The following is a 24043-nucleotide window of genomic DNA, read 5'->3' on the forward strand; positions in this document are numbered from 1 at the left end:
ATAATGCTTACAAGTTTCTTAATGAAACTTGTTCAGGGAAGTTGCTCTCATTTAAACCTCTCAGCTAAGATGGACATTTTCATAGATGGCTTAATGTAAAATTTTTATGGTTATGTCATCTTTTATCGATCTCTATCAAAATCATGTGTTTCTTGCTATGCATCTTGAATTCGTCCCAGGTGAGATAACAACTTTCCATCTTAATGAGTCCATTAATTTACACATATCTTTTTTTGCTTTGATTTCATTAAAGGAACTCACCTCAGAAACCAAGAGAACATTAGCTTTCTATTTAAGTGAATCCAAAGAACTCAGGAAACTGCCAAGGTTCCAGTCTCTTAAAAGGAAAAGAATAAAACATAGGCGATCAAATCACAGCACTTTCCAGATATATTAAGCTTTATCAAAGAATGTTATGGACACTCTCTTTTCTCTTTATCCCAGAAGTACTTGGCGTATTAGTCATTAGATTGTTCCAACTTCATAAATTTATAGTCATGCTATCTGACTGCTACTTGTAGCAAATATAAATCTCATTCCTCCCCTCCAGCGCTCTTTGTTGCAACCTCTTTGAATCACAAAAAGAGAAAATCTGATTCTAAAAAGCTAAAAAAAATAATTGCTGCTCACTTTTACCAGTTAGAAAATATTATATTAGATATGTTCAGAGAAAGAATTTAGTTAAATTATTCATCTGTTTCCACTTATAGATATTTTCGCTGAAGAACTGTACAGAAGTTTGGTATATCACAACATGCATGTTTGCTTCTTCCTACAACCTACTCTTACGTGCACTGAGAAATATGGTCAGCCACCCCTTTGCAATGTGCTACCAATCACATGCAGACAGCAACAATACCCAAAATCATTCCTTTCATTTGCATTTCTGAATGGCCCTACATGCTTCTTGTCAAGGTGTTGCCTCTTAAGCAAACAGCTTTTATAAAACAAAACTGGTAACAATGACTCATACCCTCAACCTGAAGACAGAAAGGACAATTTTGCACCCTGTATGCTACTTCTAATGACATGGAAATACTGTGTATTTATTTATGTATCTCTGAAATGATAGAAAAAGGAAGGAGAAAACACAGTTCTGTCTGCACAGCTAGGGAGGTTTCACTCTTTTGATTTTCTGAATGACATTTTAAACTGTGTAATGGAATTTTAAAATTAATACATATATGTGTATAGATGATGGATTTAGCAAAATAGCTTTATATTCTTTTTAGGGCACCTGAAACTCCACTGGTGTTCAGAGTATTTTTGGTGTGATTTTTTTTTTAACTACGTCTTTGCTTCATGTTTATATTTCAGTATCTGTTCTTATTATTTCAGCCTTGTAAGTCTACTGTTAAACTACTGTGTGGGATTATCACTGGTTACATGATGCTATAAGGTGTCAAATTTATTGGTTCAGGATATTAAAACACATGTATGTTTTTTTTTTTAGGAAGCTAGTCTCATATTTAAACAGTGACTTTAAAAGCTTTTTAGATGTATGCTGGAGTTTCCAATTTTTGCCAAAATTGTACTATAAATTGTTTGAATATAAGTGTTTTAATGAACATATTGAAACGAACGTGCATAAAGGGCCATACGAAGTAAAGACTAGTTAATGCATTAGACTAGTGAAGACTAGTTCAATTATCCATGGCTCATCAAAATCTATTTAGAACTCTATTCTAGTTACCAAAAATACTCCGCTCTCTTTTGAAATGTGCAAGAAATTTTTGTTCTCAATATTTGTTTAGAGATATGTTATGCACATGCCAAATATGTTTGTTTTGAACAATACACTTAAGGGAAAAATCTGAAAATAGGATGAGACATGTAACTTTTGAAACTTTATCTTGAAAACAGGGAATTATAAACTTTTTGCACCTTGTCATTGCATGCAGTACTGTGTTTTTTCTCTACTGTTATGTCCCAGACTTGATTCACCCATCAGATTGAAGTATTTGAATTGTTAGGCAAGTTAAGCCAAGCTTTCCACACCTGCTCACAATAAGAAATGGCCAAGGGAATACTTCACCTGTATCCATCTGATGATTCTTAACTCATCCCACTGCAGGAGGAGTCTGGTTTTGTGGTCACCTGCTTATTTACCTTAAACAAACATGGTGTTTTATTCTTAACCTGTGTATCTTTCATGAAAAGCATGCATTTGAACTCTTACTGAAATGTATGTTCTCAATTCATTAAGTAAATTTAAAATACTTTGTATAGTTATTTTTTTCAAGCAAAAGTTACTTTGTGGTGTTACTGACAGTCTTTTCAGAATGAGTTGGAAACTAATGTGATAAATGCTTCCTCATTTCCTATGCTGAAGAAGTAGCTGAAAATGATAGGTGGACTCAGAATTAATTACTAGACAAACAGACAAAATATCAAAGAAAAAATAAGACAGTAGAACCTATTAAATTTTAAATTACTAATTTGTTTCATGTTTATAGGCAAGAACTGAAAAGATTTCATTGTAGTGTCTATATGAAATGAATAGACAAATAAGAAATGCCTTATAAAATCTTTATATCTTTATTTTTGACCAGTTGAAAATATGTGAGCTCTGGTTTTAGTTTTTGAAAAGTTCTGAGAGAGAATCTGTTGTAGGGAAATAGTCCTTGTTTCAGCCACAGAGATTGTGACTTGACCTAAAGTCAGTTAACGAAAACAAAGGGAAGCTTACCTTGATAATTCCTGTGCTGTAACTTTGTACAGTGGTTTCCAAACCAGCAGCTCTTTATCTGACACATGTTGTAGACCCTTACACAATTACATAAACAATACACAGGTGTATGCAGTTTGCAATACAATATATAGAAAGACCTAGCACATAAACCTTGTTTAGACCATTAGCTTTGAAACAAAGTATTATTTTTTTGCTCTGCAGAATGAAATACAAAATCCCAAGGATACACAGATGAACCATTTCCTGGCTGCGCAAGAAACAGACCAAGTCATGTCTAAAATGCAACTTGCTGAAATGAAAAATGTTATTATAAAACATATGTATTTTACTGCGGTAGGTAACAGTTGATGCTTTGTTAGCATGATATATTTTATATACATATAATTTTATATTTTTATGTTGCGTGAATTATATTAAAAACCTCTATCTTTCATTTAGTATTGAGCTAATAAAGTAGATACTTGACATACCTTTAGGCCTTTTAACCTGCAATATTTAATAATCCCATATTTACTACATGTACCATTAGTTAAAATAAAACTTAGTCATGGCAATTCATTGTCATGGGTGTGTAGAAGACAGGGTATACTACTTAAAGCCTTGGTGTAATAGATGAGGTAAATAGTAGTAAATATTGTTCAACAAGATATCTTTGAATTACAGTCTTTCTGTGATTTTCCTGTTATCTAGCTAACTTATGTTAAAACATTTTTCAAAACAATGTAGAGCCAGTGTTTTGTTGACTCACATGAATGTTTTTTATTACAAGTTGAAAGTAGAGCTGATGCACTCCTTTGGTTTTCTGTTGTCACAGATCTAATCCTGATAAAATTGCTACATTAGTAGTTAACAGCACTATTTCAAATCAAGAGAAAGCAGCAGAATACCTTGAGTTAGGATATGTTATCTCTGTAAATTACAGTGATGCAGATGATTGTGTCTAAGTATATTTGTAGGAACTTGTTTACATGAAGCACTGTAAGTTCTTAGTAGTGGAAGAATTAAAAATTTTAAGTCCTCAAGGTACATACAGTGTTTAAACATAAGATTACAAATAGAAGACTCATGCTGGTTAAATCTGTGCACCATCAAATGCTACATCTTTTATCAGTGACATTTTATCAAGGCTATACCCCCCAGACATTTAAAAAATACATTTGTTCTTAACTTTTCATGTATTTTACATACAGCAAGTGCTCTGGTTCAAACTATTATGTAGCAGATGGATTAACCCTTCAAAGACAGTCTCTCCTAAGGATATTTCAGTAACATGTTTTAGTAACATTGTAATACTACACAATAATAGCAATACCTATGGCCATATTTTTGCATGCAAGAGGAATCCAAAGTTGGCATTTTGCCACAGAAAACCTGAAAACTTCCAGTTATTTAATCTAGGAACACTGTCCTTACAGAGCAACCACATAAAAGAAACAGACAATAGCAGGGGAAAATGGGAAGGAAAATTTGGCTATATTTTATTCTTTTTAAGTCATTAGTCTCCTATTTCATAATTTAACAATCTAAATAGAAAAATCTAAATGTTAGGTTGTGCTTGAACTACATTTAATAGAAGTTGTCATTTGGGAAGTTTCATGCACTATTTATTGAATATGTTGACTGTTTTCCAGTGTGCAGGTTGACTTTATCCTGTTTTACAGACTATTAAGCACAGACTTATGCAAACAGACCAGCTGAACAAATGCACTCTGGAGGTAAGAATTATTTAAAGAGAAGGCATGTTATGCATATGGAATTTATTATTAAGTTAGACAAACATACTTTAATTGCAAAATTAGCTATCAAAAAACATTTTTAGATTTTGGTTATCTAAAACTCTGATAAAGCTAATATTGCATTAAAGAGCATCATTTGGTCTTGAATGTTCTTTGTCCCTGTGATACTTTTAGTACTGTCCTTCTTATTACAAGGAAACCGCTTAATCTTGCTAGTTAGGACAACCTTACCTATTATTAACATCAGGAAATCAAAAAGCAAAGATGTCCTAATGTGATTTAAAGCGTCTTAAATTACTCGAGCACTGTATTTATGCAGTAAAATAGAGTGTACACAATTTTTAGCACTACTTTTTCTAGTAGAGACAGATTTTAGCTAGAGGTTATCTCACTGTAAAAAGAAACAGTACTTGTTCTTTCAGCACGTGCGTGATACTTCATCATGTGGGTTTCCTGAGTCAGCTGAAGCACAGAGTGCAAGTAGAATGCTTTATGTTTTCCAGTCCTGTCTTCATAGTCACTCTGATTTAATTCCTGTGTTTGTACTATTCAATTACTCTTTATTTCCATTAAGCCAAATAAATGGCATAAAACAGGTCAGCAACAGATTTCATTCTTTGTTATAAATACCTGAAGTAAATGAATACTTTAAAAATTTTGCCTTGTCTAGTTATACTACTAAGAATAAATATATAAACTATGTTGAAACATTGCCTCTTTAGTATTCAAAAAGCATTTTATACAGTGGCCATGAGCTACTAGTAGTGCATTTTATATAATAACTTTTGTTGCTTAAAAGTTAAAAAGGGAAACCCTTGAAGTGTGTGTTAGCTTCCTGGTTACTTGAAATCAGTTTTTTCTGATTTCTTTCTATTGACAATAAGGAAGGAAGAAGAAAAAAATTTATTTTTAAAATATGAGGAATAAAATACTTTTGTCATGGTCCAACACCATCACTGTTCTGTAAAGTGCTATGTGTGTTTCTGTTCTTGAAGAGGTTTGTGTTGAAATTTAATCTTAGTGTGTAGTTTATTGAATTAATGGGATAAAAAATTACCTTTCTTAACACATGTAAGCTGAAATTGTTTTTCTGTACTCTTAAGAAAAATACCATTTTTTGCTTGGAAATTTTAAGCCTAATTGTAATACTTTTCTTACTGTTCTGTCACTTTTATTGCTTTATGGAATACCCATTGCTAGCCTTAATATCATATTTGTCTTCTATAGTAAGTATATATATGACTTATAAACAGCTCCAGTAAACATTTCCAATAATACTAATGAAGTAAAATCAAACCTACAAACTAAATGAACATGTTAGATCTGCCTACTTTATTTTGTCATCTCAGTTTGAATCTGCTAGGAAGATTTGTCAGCTTTCCTTCCACATCATGCAATGTAAAAGATGTATTGTGTGGACCTTTATATTTCATTTGTTTCTGCTCAAAGTGCTAATGATTGTATCAGCAGTGCTTCACAAGAAGCTGCTGATTCCTCATCAGTCAGAGTGCAAGCCAGTGAAGTTTGGACAATTTATTGAGTATGAAGTCTCATCAATAATAGGTGTCTCCTGATACTGACAGAAGTTTATTGCCTCAGTTTTGTATCATCCTTCTTTACCTCTCATAAATGTGCTGAAAACCAGTCTATAGTTTCTCTTTGACTTGAATGCTCTGCAAGAGGTACCACAGTCTTCCCAAAACGTCTTTATTTTAGTGTATTTTCAAAATAATGCATCAATGTTACTGTTTCTTTTAGTACAGAATTTTCAAAAAATAAAAATTTCAGTCACAATATATAAAGCTGGATCATGGTGTGATCACCAGGTGAAGGTCAGTAGTAACATGCTTGTATGCACCCAGTATAGTCTTACAACTTAAATCCAGGTGGCAGAGGAGTTCTTCTTTGACTGCCAGTAAACAGTTTATGATTGCTCTTTAGATGTGCTGTAAAGTATGAATTCAACCATTATTTCCAAAGGAAATTTTAGTGGAGATTTTAATAGTTCATATATGAATGAGAAGATTGAAATAAATGTGAGTTGCAAATACCAGATGCACAAAGACTTGATTAAAAGAAAATTGTCAACATGAGCAGCTTTATTTATTGTTGATGTAACAATGGCTTATATTTGGAATCTGAGATATGAGACATTTGCAGAGACACTAAGTATAATGCTAAGGTGGAGTTCATTCACTGAGATTTTAGCTGTGATTTAACCATGATTATAATTTCTTTCTGATTTTTTTTCATGTTTAAACAGAGCTTCTAATGTTTTTTATCTTCTTACTGGAACGTTTTTTGGAAGCTATCTAATAGCAGTATATTCTTTAGACTTCAAATCCTCAACAAGACTCAAAATCTCTGTCAATTTAAAATATAAACTGATATTAATTATTAAGATATTTAGATTGGATAATAGGAAAATTTCTCCCTGCAGAGAGTTGTCCAGCTCTGGAAAAGGCTTCCCAGGGCAGTAATGGAGTCAGCATCCCTGGAGGGATTTAGAAGATGGGTACAAGTGTCACTTAAGGACATGGTTTAGTGGTGGGCTTGGTAATGCTGTTAATGGTTGGACTCAATGCTCTTTAATAACAATTCTATCTGAACTATTCTATTAATGCACTCTAAGAGACAGGCTTTTTGGCAGAGATAATAAATTCTACAAGTTATCGAGACTACAGCAACAATAAATGTATGTAACTGTTTAATTCCCAGCAGTCCAATCAGTCTGACCCTTCTTCTCTCAGCTGCACCTCTTTATCCCAGAATTACAAGAAATTTGAATTTACCACAGCCTCAGGCTGTGTGCTCAAACAAAAAAGCTGTATTTCAAAAGAGTAGTTACCTGGCAGAAGAAAGCCATGCAATAGAGTTGCAGCTGGCTTGTGCATAAGCTTTGGCTTGAATCAGAACTAGAGGAAAGATGTAAATAGCAATGTACCTGAGACCTTCACTAGCTCATTAGTGTCATTAATTTGTGATCTTTGGAAAGCTGAAAGTACAGACAGTAACAGGGAAATTGCAGAGCAGATACAGCATCTCATGGAAGCTACTGCATCTGATTGGGTTCTCTGAAAGCCGTAAAGTTAAGAGTTTTGCTGGCATGAGTGGCAGAGAATAAGACAGAAGTCCTGTGCCATTAAGATCATGTTGACTGGAAGGACCCCTTCTGCTTGGAAATGAGAGTCCCTTTCCCCCTGCCCTGGCAGGGATGTAAAGTGGTATAGAATAACCTCCATGTCTTAGTCACATCCCCTCTGGCTACTGCAAAAATAAATTCTATCCTGTCAGGATCCAGGATATATAATACCCACATTTTACTTAGGTATTACCTGTGTTAGTTAACTTGGTTGGTTAAAGGGTTTTTTTAATTTAAGCTATCTTTTTTTTTACAATGATATCTCATTTCTAGGTTAAAAGTACTGACTGGTCCAGGAGCACTTGGTCTATACTTCAAGGATTAGTGGAAGAGGACTTACTTCATGACGTAGTCACAGAACTTGCTGCAGGCCATATGTACAGTGCACCTCCTGTGCAACTTCTTCATCCTCTTCTAGAATATGTACTATTGGTGAGAGATGAAGACTAAAGTATTATTAAAAATAAAAGCAATAAATGGAAGTATTATGATCTTTGCTTCTGACATAGTATTTAGTAGTTTTTAGTGATCCATTCACCCTTCTTTTTGTGCTGATCAATGTGCTTGTAAAAATAAGAAAGGATTTTAAAAAGGGTTTTTTCAAATTAGTATTTATTTGCAAAACAAATGAATGTAATGCTCTAAATATTGTGGAAGTCTTGGCTATAAATATTTTTGTTACTTTTAGAAACAGCACTATGCTAGTATGCTACAGATAGAGAGGTTGATTGAGAGCAAGGTTTGCTCTAAACAGTGGTGCATTCAACTGGCATATCACAGTAGAGCAAGTTCTCCTTTTTTTCTTCCCTTTTTTTTTATTTAACATTTTTTTCTCCTTGGAGTAGTGCATTAAATTGCATGTTACTTCAGTGATTAAATTTGGTCACTTGAGATTGTAAAGATTAAAGAAAATAAATAAACTCTTAGTGATTATAGATATAGATCTTTGGCTGGTCTGGAGCCCATATTATTTTCTCATTTTGTTTACAGGGAAACACCGATACAATATTTTTTGCCAAACTTTGTCATGTTTTTTACCTTGTTCTTCATTGTGAACCTCCCTGGAAGTCCCCATTGATGTTGAAGTATTATTTGGATCTTCTTCAGTGTCCTATCTGTAAGAAAGGCACATGGTCCTTGATAGAGATGCTTGTAAGGTAAGAATGATTAATGAGGTACTGAATGCAATAGTTATGTTACTCCCAACTCAGAAACAGCAGAGGAGAGTTGTAACAGATTTGGACATCTCACTTTATGTTTCAAAAAGTGTTAGCTCACAGGCAGATGAATTTTTTTGAAAGAAAAATAAGTACATTTTCTTAGCCTTATTCATTTTTTAAAATTGTTTTATTTCTTATGCTCTTTATAGAGTATAGTAATCTGTGTACTCTTGCTGTTATGTGCTTATATATAAACACACACACACACATGCATATATCTGCAGTTAAAAAGCAAATTCAAGGCTTATCTTACCAAACATGAAGTTTCATGATGTATTTTGATTTTAAACATAACCTTTACCATATTTTTGAAGAAGTCTGATTATATCTTATCTACATCTACAAAGACAAGACAGTATTTAGGAGCTGTTTGGATAGTTAAGTTCTCAAGATAAAGCAGAGTCTATTTTTTGTAATTTGTATCAACAGAAATTAATTCTTCATTTGGAAAAGAAACTACACCTCTTCTTGTGGCTGTGAAAAAACCTCAAGTAATATTTAAATACTTTGATACAACTATGATTACAGATATGTGAATGTGTGTGATTGTAAGCATGTCTTGAAGTACATGAAAGAGATTTTATCTTTTAGATGAAGTATTTTGTCTTTTAGTACTTCCTGGAGAATGGGAATACCCAGAAGTTGTATACCTGGTTCTAGTACTCAAAATTCTAGACAAAAAGTGTTCTCATGTCACTTCAGAATTATCTGCATCATGTTTGACAATCTGTAGTCCTGTCAAGTAGTATGTATGAACCATTATCTGAACAGAAGTTTGTAGGATGTTGCCATGTCTATAAAATACTACAAAATTAGCTTGCATTTGAAGGATTTTAAAGTTCTGTTTAATATAGTAATTGTACAATATCTCAAGTAGAGACAGAATAATGAAATCCAGTTAAATTATTTAGTTTACACTATAATACAAAATCTTTATCTGGAACAGAAAAGCTCAGTCACAGACATGGTTTTTTTTTTTTGGTGTTTTTTTTTTTTTTTTTTTTTTTTTTTTTTTTTTTTTGTTTTTTTTTGGTTTTTGGTTTTTTTGTTTTGTTTTGTTTTTTGTTTTTTTTTACTTTCAAAAAAGCTTTAAAACCAGAAAATTAGGCTTTAAAATATTGACTGTTGCTGGGGAGCAAACTATTTCCTTGTCAAAACAGACCAGATTCAAAGTTGACTTTTTTACCAATAGATTATCTCTTACTTCTGTCATACAAATGGAATTTTTTGTTTTTTATTTTCCAGGTCTTGCCTTTATTGTGAAACAGTTTGTCATACAGTCACAGTTTCAGGGACAGAAGATGAACTGAGGATAATTCATAAAACATTATTGAAGTTTTTCTTTGATTTAGTAAAAGGCGAAGTAGAGTTTCTGACAAAAAGGTGGGATTTATAGACAAATACATGCATTTCTTTATTTGCAGCAGCTTGTATCCTAAATTGTATACATCTCTGATAAGATACTGCTCTAGAAAGCAGTTTAGCAATTCCATTTATATTTCTCAATTCTTAGTTTGCTTATTGTAAATTCATAGGTTTTTTCATAATGTTTTAAGACATTGTGCCTTTTCCAGTTTGTTATTCCAATAAGCATTTCATTTTGCTCATAAAGTGGTGCTTTTAGATTTGCAGTACTTCACTATTCATTCTTTAAGGTACACAAGCAGCATTTTGAATATACTTATGCATGTGTTTGATTTTTTTTTTAATTCAAATAAATGTTATCTCCTTTTTATCTTAGGGAAACAATTACCTTTCCTTGGTTTATGAAGTATAAAAGAAGTCTAGGTTTTGCTTTGCCTTTATATAGAAATGGTGGCCTTTATGTAAGTAGTGGCACAGTATTAGGATTCCACAGGTCTAACAGTAGTAGTCATCATCATTGTACTTACTCTTCATCAGAAATTGTGTCTGATCTTTCCATAGGTAAAAATCGCCAAATCTGTGTGTATTTTGAATGAAGACAAGGTTTCTGTCTGGTAACTATAATAATCAAAGTGGCATAAAGCTTTAGGTCTTTTCACTTTTTTTTTTTTACAGTTTGGTTGAAGGAACAAATTCACAGCATCAACAAGTCTTGCCACAGACGGTTCTTCTGAAGACATTCTTGCTTGAAAGTGGAACCGCAGTGCTTTTTACCAAACACATAAATATTCTAGCAGATTGGGTCATATTTTCCCATAGAGAATTAAATGGAAAAAATGATGTGAGTGTGAATTTTATACTTTAAAATAATGAAGACTGACATATTTTTTTAAAGGCGTCCCTTTGTTCATTCTTTTGTGAGGAATTATATGTAAGTATAACAGCTGCTTGTTATAGCTGCCTTTTGTTGTGAAGCGTGCTGGTTTTTGCTCCACTAAAGAAATGAATTGATCCATAAGATTTTTATATAGATATGTAGAGAAGAAACGAGTCATGAGTAGCTTGTTGGCTACATTCAGATGTTCACATGCCCTTACCAGCAGGTATTACTGTAGTTATTACAGACACCAGCTTGTTCTCTCAAACAATATGGTGTAGTGAAAGAAGTGATTATCTCATTTTACAGTGATACAATTCAGGAAACATTTCAAAGAGAAACCTAACAAAACTAACAATTTTTTTGTTGTTTGCTAGATATGCATTGTTTTACTGTAATAAAATGCCCTGTTTTTCTTCCTAAGCCTTTTAGTTTCATTTGGAATATTTCCTAGGATTTAACATAAAAATGTAATTGAAGGCAACTTAATTGCTATTCTGTGACCTACTGACCAGCAGGACATTGACCTGAAAGATACTAAGTGTCCTCTATACCACCTATTTCTTTTCAGAGGCAAGAGGCCTTGTAAAACATCTTTGACTTCTAGATTCTCACATAAAATAAAACCTAACTGCTGTCTCTGCATTCTCTTTTAAATTATTGTGAGAGCACAGAATAAATAGGTACTCCATTCACTTGTTCCATACAGTAACAGAACAATAGAAAATCAAGTATTTCAGGGAGAAAAAAAGCACTTTCAATGCAATACCAAGTAGTTATTCATTATGCTATGAAAGCAAAAAGATTAAACATAATGAGAGCTTCAATCATCTTACCTAGCCAGACCTCCTACCTTTTTTGAGGGCTATCAAAGCAAGACATTGTGAAACAGTGCTGCTTTTTATCCTCGGTCAAGATATTTTAAAAGTGCCTAAAATTAGGCTTCTATACCCATATTTATATTTAAGCAACCTATCTTTTCAAAGGTACTGAGCAGCAAGCAGGCTTACATGCAGTTGGTGTCAGTAGCCATTCTGTTTCTTTGGAAAATGACATTGCTTTCATATTTTTCCTGGTGTTGAATCTGCAGTTTAAGTGTAGGTACCATTTAGTTTTTTCTGCTATACCTTCCTTTGACGGGTTCCAGCACTGTAAGCCATGCCTTTCTCATAAACCTTTCCTTGCATTGGCAGAATAATCACTTTTGTCAGACTGTACTACGTATATGAAAAATAAGCTTAATCCTCACACACAGCATAAACCACAGAGATCTGCCTCGTGTAGATTCTATTTGTTTTATATACATATATATCAGAATTGTCATTTCAGCACAAATCCTGGATGTCTATTGCTTTCTCACTTTGATCTTATGCACTGTAGTGTGAACTGTCCTACACAGTTGAATTCTAGCCTTAAAAAGCAGCTTGTTGCCTCATAATATCTGTAGTATATTATGTTTTTTCTAACAGCTTTGTTCCTCATATTTATTTATCTATTGCACTTTCTTTCCCATTGCATTTTTGGCAAAATTAAATTCTAAACCGAAACACCATATTTTTACAATCAAACTCATTTATCCCTTTATTCACTCACAATCTTGTTCTCCTAAAGCTTGATATTTTTCTGTATTTTCAGACTAATTTTAAAATTCCATTACACAGTTTAAAATGTCATTCAGAAAATCAAAAGAGTGAAACCTCCCTAGCTGTGCAGACAGAACTGTGTTTTCTCCTTCCTTTTTCTATCATTTCAGAGATGCATAAATAAATACACAGTATTTCCATGTCATTAGAAGTAGCATACAGGGTGCAAAATTGTCCTTTCTGTCTTCAGGTTGAGGGTATGAGTCATTGTTACCAGTTTTGTTTTATAAAAGCTGTTTGCTTAAGAGGCAACACCTTGACAAGACGCATGTAGGGCCATTCAGAAATGCAAATGAAAGGAATGATTTTGGGTATTGTTGCTGTCTGCATGTGATTGGTAGCACATTGCAAAGGGGTGGCTGACCATATTTCTCAGTGCACGTAAGAGCAGGTTGTAGGAAGAAGCAAACATGCATGTTGTGATATACCAAACTTCTGTACAGTTCTTCAGCGAAAATATCTATAAGTGGAAACAGATGAATAATTTAACTAAATTCTTTCTTTGAACGTATCTAATATAATATTTTCTAACTGGTAAAAGTGAGCAGCTATTAATTTTTTTAGCTTTTTAGAATCAGATTTTCTCTTTTTGTGATTCAAAGAGGTTGCAACAAAGAGCGCTTTGTTGCAACAAAGAGTGCAGGGAAAATATCTGTGTATGTTTCCTCTCTTCTAGTGCTGAGTTGCTGCAAAATTATGTTTTATGTATGTGTGTAAACACACCATTTAAAAAGAGTAGTCCAAAAAGAGCGAAAAACAAAGCATGAAGTTGAGTGCATTTGTTTTCTGGAGTTAGGTAGAATTTGCTGTATTTTAGAAGTAGCACAATAAAAATATTGGTAGGAAATTGGATGTCCTCACTGATCACTGGGTTAACCTGTTTGGACAAATGGTGGAATAATATTGATACACTGTTCTTGTAGTTAAAAACGTACTGCCAAAGAACATAAAAGATTTCCTATTATTTGAGCTTCAGATAAATTTTTAATATAATTCTAAAATAAATTTGCATATATTGTTTCTTATATTATTTAAACAGGTTTGATGGGGGAACTCCTGGTCAAAGTTCCTTGAATCAAATTTCTTAATTCAGTTTTAGAATTTACCAGGGAATGTGTATGTTGCTTATAACACTTCCAGTTGCATTGAGCTATTGCATGGTTTTTCACAATGTCACAGATGGTATCAGAAATGCTTTTCATCCCTGAAAATACTCGTGGGGATTTTTTTTAAAAAAGCTGTCTTACATAGCCTGACAAAGAGGTGACAAAGGCATTCATTCAGGTTTTTAGTTGCATAGTATAAATTTGTGTGGTGTAGAACCAAATGTCTTTCTGGTCTGTTACTTGCAGTAGTTTTTTTGGAAGTATGTTTTAGGCATTTGTGGAGTACTACATTTACAACACATGAAAAAAAAAAACCCTTCTTTAGAGTTTTAAAATAACTCAGTAGTTCAAAGTAAAAAAGTTAAAATTAATTTTCCTATGAGAACTTTTATATGTAAAAGCACACTGTTAAATGTCTGCTACCGTAGCACTGTATTTGACTTGACAAAGCATTAAATGGAACAGCAATGTAGGAATTGCATTTGCTAAGCTAACAGGTGTCAGTTGAAGTGATGTGACCTTTGTATACTAACACAGTCAATAGCTTCTTCCCACTTCTATGCTTTTCTGAGTGAGATAGCTTTGATTTTCAACAATAAGAACAAGGAAGAGAATTTTGAAAGAGGTTTCACTGCATATTACTTAATTAGCTGTACATAGTGTAGTGGGTCAATCTCAGCTGGCAGGTAAGTCCCCACCCTGCATTGGATTGAGGGAGAGAATCAGAAGGATAAATTAAAAAATGTATGACATTATATAAAGCAGTTTAATAAGTGAAACATATACTTACCCACAAGCAAAGCAAAATAAGGATTCCATTCAGTGCTTCCCATCAGCAGGCAGATGTTCAGCCACTTCCTGGAAAGCAGGGCTTCGTAAGACATGGCAGTTCCTAGGCAAGGCAAACACCATCACTTCGAACATCCTCTCTTCCTCCTTTACCCAGCTTTTACTGCTGAGCACAGTGTTTAGAATGCCTTTGGTCATTTTGGGTCATCTGTCTCAGTGATGCCCCTCCCAGCTTCTTGTAGGAACAGAGTGGGGAAAAAGAGGTCTTGGCACTGTCATACCTGGTAGCAAATTTCAAGTTTAATGGAAAAGCTTGGGTTTTTTTTTTTTACTTTTTAATACTGCATATGTTTTCATTACTGTGTATTGTTTTGTGGTTGAAATTGAAAATACTTTTAACATGTTAACATTTAAACATTTTTAGAATATATGGTCCTTTCAGGAAATTAGACCAATTTCCCTCTCCTTCTCCCTCATTTGTAGCATTGAACCATTTCTTTAAAATATTGAGGAGAAGCTCATAGTTTGTCTTACCATTCTTTACAAAAATGCCAGCCAAGCCTACACTAGTTGGCAGTATTTGGCTTGTCTTGGCAGCATGCAGAGATACTTGGCTGGGCAAATGTAGATGCAGCTAGTGTACCAGCTACATTTAATAGTCACTATATATCTGAATGTGAAAAATTATTAATACTTGCAGCATTAACAGTCATTATTTCAATGTCTGCTTTCACCCCCACCCTTTTTCTTAAAAGTATTTCATAAATAAATTAATTAAGGTAGTGATTTAGAAACCATAAAGATAATGTAAATACTTGTGCTTTACATCTCTGTCTACTTCAGATTACATCTATATGTCCTTGGTCCTATCACTTAACTTTTGTTAAAGTTGTGCTTATTTGCTGTGTTTGTGAAATTTATTTCCAGTAAAGAACTATTGATGGAATTATATTATTCACCCAGTATTTTGCTTTGGGGTCCAGTGAAAGAGGTGTGCATAGTTAAGGGAAATTTAAATGCATTTCAGATATTTTAAATTGTTCTTCAGTTTCTGTTCCTAAATCCTCAGAAGATAGGGAGTGTAAATGTACCCTTTTAAATATTTAAACTTTAGTTTAAAAATCATACTTTCAGGTTTTTGACATGCCATATCTGTGTTCTCAGGGTTTTTTTCATTATGAGATTTCACAGTTCAAATATAATAAAGTATTATGACATAATAAAGGAAGGGCAAAGCAAATCAAATAGAGTTTAAGAAAGTAAGAGGAAGTAGGCCTGGAAACAGTCTTGGAGATGACATTCGTAACAGATTTTGTCTGGCCAGCTCTTAAAATCTTGAGGGATGGAGATTATGCTTCCACCCCAAACTGTGTTTATTTGTTGTTGTGTTTTTTCCTTTTCTTTTGAGTGACGAGTAACTGTTAACTGTAGTGACAGTATTTGTGTAGTTTTCAACAAATTACTTTAAAGTGTTTTTATTGTCCTCTGTGTCACTGTCTCCATTGTTCATATGTACATCTGTTTGATTTATTGATGCTCAAAGTGGTTTTGGTGCATTTCAGCTCCTAAAGAATCCTAGTAAATTATTTTAAACCAACCTTGAACATATTTTGTTCTCAAAGGAGTATCAGACAAATCATTGACTGTAGTGTTTACCCATTGAGTCTGGTTTGTCTCTTACCCAAAATTGTCCAGTTTCAAGTACTCATTATCTTTCACAAAATGCCATATATCAACTGGTACTCTACTGTAACAATAGTAATTCTCTGGTAGAGTCCTAGGTCAGATGAATTTAATGTGTTCCTACTATGGTGCCTGTGTTCTTCCAAGCTGTGCTTTCAAAACATCTGCTGGTACATGTGATCAGAGGAATAACTTATTTCAGAGTCATTTTATAAAGTATTTCTACTATGGCTCAGAAAGATATGTAGATAGATGCGACCTTGCAAAGACTAACTCAAACATTAGAAACACTGCTTTACCTGACCAGTATTGATTAAGTTCTCATATGGGTGAATAAATATATTCATCTATCTCATGGTAGTGTTTGGATAGCTAAATTCCTGTCTATTGTCTTGATGCCTCTTGAAGAAAACACACTTCAGCTTTCTTTACTTGTTCACGACCATTTTCACAGGATAACTGAATAAGCTGACTTGGAAGGGACCCATAAGGATACATATATATTTTTTGTTTGTTTTTGTGTGTGTGTGTGCCTGTTCAAGGTAGAAAATTGTAGAGCTAATATTCAGAAGTATGCCTTTTTTCCTAAATTTGCAGCTGCTCATCTCTTTGAAATTTTTGGTAGCTGAAGAAAGTTTTCCTTTTGCAAAGTGACTGCCAAAATTTCTTCTGTGGAGGAAACTAACACTTTGCATCCTTTTCCCTTTTGGCACAGACATACATAGTCACAAAAAGAGCTTTATTTCATGATGAAATCTTCAGAAAAAGGCAATGCTAATAGAGCAGGGAGAAAAGGATCCCTGCAATTGTCCAATTAAACACAAGGTTAATTGGAGTAAGTGCAGTACTTGCACTCTTACGGTTAAACAAAACCTAATCTAAAAAGAAATCACATTGCAATTGTAAGTTTTGACACCATTTTGCGTATAGTTTTAGATGATGTTTTTATAGAACCTGTTTTTCTCCAGTGCCAAATCTTAATTGATATGGCATCATTAACACTAATTTTGTTAATCTGACTGCAATAGTTAGCTTTTGAGCAGAAGAAAGGCCAGTGAAGGAGTGACATCCAGCAGAGTGGGCTTTTATCTAAAGAAGTTCTCTGTATTATTTCTGGTACATTATCAGTGTGAATTTTTTATATATTACAGATCAATAGATACACCTATGCTTTTTTCCATTTAGGCTTTCAGAAGTGAAGTTGCTGGTCTATTAAATGCAATTCTTGGAACTGTAGTGGACTATTGGATCATCTCAGGTTTGCTTATGGACAGAAATGTGTTTCATCAAGTTCCTGATTTGGCGCATTACCTTGCCATTTCATGCGATGGTGAGTGTTTGCAAGGCCTCTCAAAAGTCTTCTAATTGGATACACTAAGTCCTAATTAAAATCCTTGGTTTAGTTTCAAGTTGTTTTTTACCCTGTGTTGCAGCTGTGCACTACATGGTGTGTACATAGCAGGAAACCATTTTATTTTGTATGTGTCTTTTGGTGTCAAACAAAGATCAAATAGAACGGGTTTTCTTATTAAAATCTCTCTAAATAAATGTCTAAATGTTGATGTGAAAGCAAGACCATACAGTCTGAGGAAGAAAAAAAAATCTTTGGAGTTCTCTTGTCAGTTTAGGAGAAGCTTTGAGCATATCATAATAAAATTTAAATTCAGAAAAGCAATCGGAGGCACCTTACTTAACTCAGGCAAATTTTATCACTCCAGAAAATCAATAGATTGCTAAAGACACTTCAGTCATAAGTCTAAAGCCTACACTGAACTGTGTGACTCCTACAACTTCAAATGAAACATTTCCATGTCTCCTTCCAAATCTTTGGACGTAATGGAGGGAATGGGAGAAAATTCCATTGAGTCCCATGAATTACTGTAGTTCCTCCTCATTAGACTAGGTAAACAGAAGTGTCACGACCCAACCATTATCATTTAATATGGAATATCAGTTGAGGTATCTGTACTTTTAGCTGCAAGGGGTTGTGGAGCTTGGAAGACAAAATTATCTCAAGAAAGTATTGAATTAATTTAATTTTCAAAATCAATTCCCACCAAAGCTTCCCCTGACTCCTTTACCAATCATCATTTTCTGTGGTAACAGGTATATGTAAGCTTCATTTAAATTGTATCTGCCTTCTACCTGGACACTTGGGAAAAACCATCATGAAAAGAAATTACACTAAAATCTTAATCTCTGGACAATTTGTTCCACTTCAGTCTTACAGAAAGCAAATTATGAGCATTTTTATAGGCTGACTTAGTCCTTAGAAGGCCAAATCAGTTTGAACTTCATGGTGTTTAAATCAATGGAGCTTTTAATATGTACCACTTCAATTGATTTTTTAGCCATCATATAATCGGGACAATCTTGGGTAAATATTTCTGTAAGACTTTATTAATTTCCAGTATATAAAAGTGAAAACAAGGACAGGATTCAGTCTGCTTATAGAGATTATTTGACCTGTACCACTTGGTACAATCTGCAGCACTCAAAGCAAAATCGTTGTAAGTTTTTCTGAATTCAGTTATACTTAGAGTAGCAAATGTATTCTTAAACTTGGGTTTCTGTTTTGATTGAGTCTACAGATCAGGTAATTTATGAGCACTTTGTAGCAGAAGATTCCCTCAGTACAGTAAAGATTTCCTTCCTCTTTGCAGGTCTTACTTTCCAACCATTTCAGTTGTTATTTTGACAAAATTATTTTATTAGAATCAAAATACAAATTCTTACTACTGTAAGAAAAAAAAACAGTCTTTCTGTCTTCTTTTCCAAAACAGAGGTAGGTCAGACATATGCCTGATATATATTGATACATGTTGTATGGATATGTAAGTTTCTCTGACACTGTGTGGGGCATTTTTTTAAACAGTATAAGCTATTTGGTACATCTGAATGGGGTTGCAATTTTCTTATGGTGACTTTTAATGTAGAATTTGTAGGTCACCTGCAGTATTTGCAGATTTCTTGTTCATTTGTTATAACTCTTACCTGAATTTATGTCTCTTCAAGATTTAAAAGGTGATCATTTGCAGAACTTCACAAAAAATAATTTTATTCTCAAAATAAAGGCATAAGTTTTATAACATTGTATTAACAGCATTTAAAAAAGTTTCACACAAAAAGTGATGCTTTGTCTTCTAAAATATGTTTAACATTTTCTCAGTATGTCATCATCGTACCAGATGATTGTTAAAATCTATTTTAATGTGAAGAATTTTAGTAATTCTTATGGAGAATAAGCTTCTGAATCTGCAATAGGAGCAAAAAGCCTGGAAGATCTGTTTTCTAGATAACTAGGTATGTAGATTTCTGTATTTTCATTTTTAGGCTTACTTTATTTTTTTCCAATTGCTTTTATCCAGATTTTTCTGTATGTCAATTAAAAATGTTTATTTGTGCCATACCATCCGACTGGCTTCAACTGTTTGTTGCAGAAGCAATTTTCAAACAAATGTGTTTACAGAGGAATATTGCTGTTTCTACAGAATATCTTTCTCTTCAGAAAATAGTAAGTAAAACTTACCACACTTCAGTATTTTACAAGTAATTTGATTCATAAAAGTCTTGCAATATATCTTTTATTTGTGTGCTAAGGTCATGTTTGTTGCCTGCATTGTCTTTCCATGTGTTCCATACATTTAAATTTCTCTTTTTCTGAGATCTGGGTCCAGAACAATAGTAAGATTTTTCTTGCCAGAGAATTTGTCACATCTGGTATCTGTTTACATGCAGTTATCATGAAAATGAAAAAATGCAACAACAGTGAAAGCTTTTAAAAGTAATCCCTGATATAATGATTGCAATGTTGCATTTGTACTTAAGGAGAATGCCAAGTACAGTGTGATTTTTTCTCAGCTACCTTTTCTTTCAGGGTTTTTGAAGAGATAGGTCCAGGCATTTGTTACATAGAAGATTTTATGATTTTGAACTGCAATGTATTCCTGTGAGTTTCTCCTCTTAGAAACTTTGTCCTACTCACAGACCTTTGCTTGCCTTCAAATCACAATTTGTGATAGTTGGTGAGGAAAAACATGGTAAAAACTACAAAAGAAATTCTCAAAGCCATGACTGCTGGCAGGATGCAGGCAAATCAGGGTAATCACACGGTAATGTCAAGCCCTAATCTAGAGTCTCATTTCAGTCATCTTAATACTAATGACTAAACAGAATATGGAATCCATAGCTGTTTGTCCGTGTTCTACTATTCTACAGGTAGAGTCACAAAAAAACCCAAATTTATACCTTTGTGCATTTCCCATACATAAGTTTTCATAAATTTTGCAGGAATTTATTGTGAAGAGAGGTCATTGTTTGTTAATACAGCACATTTAAACAGAGGTTGAACAAAAGACTGTCAGAATTCTTGACATAAACCAACTGCATACTAATATTTGATGTATATGGCCACATATAGAGCAGAAGTGCTACTTTCAGCATTGCCATGCCTACTGATCACTCTCTGCAACTACTCAAAAATCGTTAGAGTGCTTGAAACAAGTCTATGTGCTTTTTGTTGTTTTCCTTAGTATGACTAAGTCTTCTTTCTCATTCCATACAGTAAAAATTTTCCAGTTTTGCCAGTTCTTCTCATACAGCATCTTATCAGCTCAGCTTTTCTCTAAGTTCAACAACGCCCTGGTGGGAAATGTGCAGTGAAGGTGCAAATAAGGCGTTCCTCACCTACTGCACATTGCGTGCAAGATCTACAGTGAACTGCTAAATACGCAAAGCCTTCCTTAATACTTTTCTTCAAATATAATTGTTGTATGTTTGATGAATTCCCCTCACTAGCCTTTTTTCTTACACTTTTGGCAAACTGCAGAAACTTAAATTACTTTTTTAAATGAGCAGTGTAAGTGGGTCTTTGTGTTACTGGAAAGAGGCTAACATCTACAATAGCCAAGGCTGTCCTAATAGAGAGCACCTAAGGGATAACTGGCTTACTGCCTTTGCAATGCTCAAAGAATTAATCCAACCCCTCATCTCAGAAGAGATGAAGGAGTGGAGTGAGTCTGTCTTTAACCAAATTGCTCCCTGGTTTAAGAGTGGGAAGTCTGTAAATACTTTGTTTTAATACATGAAAGTCATTTGACTATACTCAATCTTATGTCCAGCTGAAAAGATCCAGATTTTCTCAGCTGCCAGAAACCTGAGAGAGGCCTAGAATTTCCCATTTTCTGTCTCAGACACAAGCCACTCACTGAGGCCAATGTAAAGAGTGAATTGCAAAAACATAAAAAGGAATGCAAAAGACAAACTGAAACAATCTAGATGTACAGTCATTCAGATGACTGACTGACTGGATCAGATTTTAAAAAACTGAGATACATCAAGAATATGGATGGATACATGTGGATATAGATGACTACTTTGCAGCAAGTATAACAAAAGAAAATTTCCTAATTTATAAAATGTTACTTATGCAACAGGTCTGTTCTTATTCACCTGCTTTGCGAGAGATAGGGATGCGTGAGACAGAGATACACAAAGCAAAGGAAAAGAAAATAGGGCAACAGCCATGCCCTGGGTCTCAAAGGACATTACAGATGCTAAATGACGATAAGCAGAATCAAGTCAAAGTGCTGCCTGATCTACCGTAAGTAATACCTATAACATCACCAGTTTTATTCTGCTTTGGGGGACAGCTTCTGACCTGACACATTTCTTGAACTTTATGTGACCTGTTTTGTTGTCTACAAATTACTTCAACTGACAGAAAGCTCTATTGTAAGCCTGTAACACCTCTGGCCTGGGGTTTCCCCTTTTCTCTTTGATCATCAATTTCAGTGTATATGCACACTGATGTAGTTTTATTTGTCTAATATTAAATTTATAGGGTATATACAGAAGTTCACTGTTCATAGAATTAGCTTCAAAGAAAGTTTAAAAGTGGGCAGTCCTATTTGATTTCTGTTTTAAATACAGTTATAATTAAATGTCATAGAAATTATGTAATTAAGACATTTCAGAAATGATGCTGAAATGGATAAATCTAAGTACCCTGTATGTACACATTTAAAACCATTAAGTACATACACATTAAATATGAAATAGTAATTTTAAATGTGTCCCCTCTGCTTTCTTTTCAGTGACTTAATCTTTAATAAGCTTAGAGCAAAAACAGAAGTCCAAACTGCACACACCAGAGGGAGTCATCTTTTGGCTGAAGCGGTACACAAGAGAAATATTAAAGGTATTCTACATATCTAATTCTAATTTAAAGTGATTAGAATGTGTAGTTTCATGTTTAAAAACTTCCCCTGATGAATGCTGGACTAAAATGATAGCTTATGCCCAAGAATTATTTTCTTATGGTCCATGTTTCTCTTTTCCAACATCTATTTAAAAGGAGGAATTTGTATATAAGATAAAATAAAGTTGGCTTCTTCATTACCCTCTTCCTTCTATACATTAAATACAGTATGCAGTTTGTGTGAACTCATTCCAGTCTTGCCTGCTTTGCTAATCCACCTCAACCTGTGCTTGGTAGGATCAACGTGTTCTGATTTGCAAGTATAATTCAGTCTTCATCTCTTTGAGTCCTAGACATTCTGTGAACAAAGACTGAGGAGTATGCTATGTTACATAGCTGTTTTAAGCATATGGACTGTTTTCTTCCAGGCATTCAGCCCAGACTATGAAATGCACTTGGCTTTTGTTTTAACTATACTGGAACTCATGTACCTAAGGAATAAAACAGCACTGCAGTAATTAATTTAGTTCCTATTTACTACACAAGTTTAATAATTGTACTTTGCATGAGGCTTGCTTTACTACAGAATTACTTGCTGGAACTACTTTTTCATCTTCATCATCAGAAATTTACCTAAAACTCTATTAATATGGCACCCAGGAGAAGGCTCAGAAAAAAACTGGCAAAAGCAAGCTGGAATTGTTAAAAAAAAATAAAAACAGAATTATTATCACAAACAAAAGAAGACCTCACCTCTTTTAAAGGTTTAAAAAAAACTTCAGCAACAGAGTCAGACCATACATTTTTAAAATTGGATCCCTTTGTTTTTATTGCTTTTGCAAGTAAAATTGATGTGAATTATTACATCTGATTTCTATGAAGAAAAGTGAGCTGAAGGACTTGAGAGGGGAGGGGGAGGGAAGTGGAACCAAGCAAACCAATCCTGCTTTTTTTGTCTATTCTCCCCTGCTAAAATTATTAGTGTCTGCTGTTGAAAGAATGGGCATGGAGCTGACAGATTTACATAGTAAAGGTATTAATATAACAAAATGTTCCATGTAAATCTTACTATAAAAGCTAAGAGATCTAGGCTAAGATATCTTGAATTTCTAAGATGTTTGGTTCGTCATCTTTCACCTGGTATCAGGACTTGCCTCTGGCTCTTGTTCAAAGCTAATCTATTATTGAAAAGAAAACAGCATTTAGAATGTGTCTGAAGTTTTTATTGCACAGAAGCAAGTGGTGTACATATATAAGCAGCAGCTTTCACTTGTTTGCTGTTTAATTTTTCACACTTACTTCAGCTGTACATGGTACTAAGGTTTAGAATTTTTTTCCCCAGGGTCTACTACTACTACTAATTTTATTATTATTATTAATTTTCCTCTTTTTCCCCTCCTTCTCTGCTGTAGCCAAGTCAGAGAGCCTATTGAGAAACAGCAAACCATCTGCTAATAGATTTGAAGTTTTGATTTATACTTGAGTATGTAGAGGCATTTGTACTTAGCCAGAAACATTCATTTGAATTAAGCTATAAATGCTGTGTAAAAAGAACCATACATCTTAATGTAGGTTCATGAATAAATTTAAG

The 24043-nt window shown here is 33.7% G+C and overlaps 1 protein-coding gene across 3 annotated transcripts in view; it reads left to right on the forward strand.

The window, feature by feature from the left end:
- The window catches only part of SLF1 (SMC5-SMC6 complex localization factor 1), a 37970-nt gene that overhangs the window by 7198 nt on the left and 6729 nt on the right, over nucleotides 1-24043 (forward strand). For all 3 annotated transcript variants that reach the window (XM_054003608.1, XM_054003611.1, XM_054003609.1), the window contains 10 exons: nucleotides 2894-3025; nucleotides 4354-4407; nucleotides 7844-8002; nucleotides 8561-8727; nucleotides 10036-10173; nucleotides 10831-10996; nucleotides 17439-17583; nucleotides 19622-19767; nucleotides 21689-21855; nucleotides 22349-22452. In XM_054003608.1, coding sequence (XP_053859583.1) covers nucleotides 2894-3025; nucleotides 4354-4407; nucleotides 7844-8002; nucleotides 8561-8727; nucleotides 10036-10173; nucleotides 10831-10996; nucleotides 17439-17583; nucleotides 19622-19767; nucleotides 21689-21855; nucleotides 22349-22452 — 1378 coding nt within the window. The remainder of the gene's footprint in view (nucleotides 1-2893; nucleotides 3026-4353; nucleotides 4408-7843; nucleotides 8003-8560; nucleotides 8728-10035; nucleotides 10174-10830; nucleotides 10997-17438; nucleotides 17584-19621; nucleotides 19768-21688; nucleotides 21856-22348; nucleotides 22453-24043) is intronic.

The sequence above is a fragment of the Vidua macroura genome, chromosome Z, assembly GCF_024509145.1.
Source record: "Vidua macroura isolate BioBank_ID:100142 chromosome Z, ASM2450914v1, whole genome shotgun sequence".
NCBI lineage: Eukaryota > Metazoa > Chordata > Aves > Passeriformes > Viduidae > Vidua > Vidua macroura.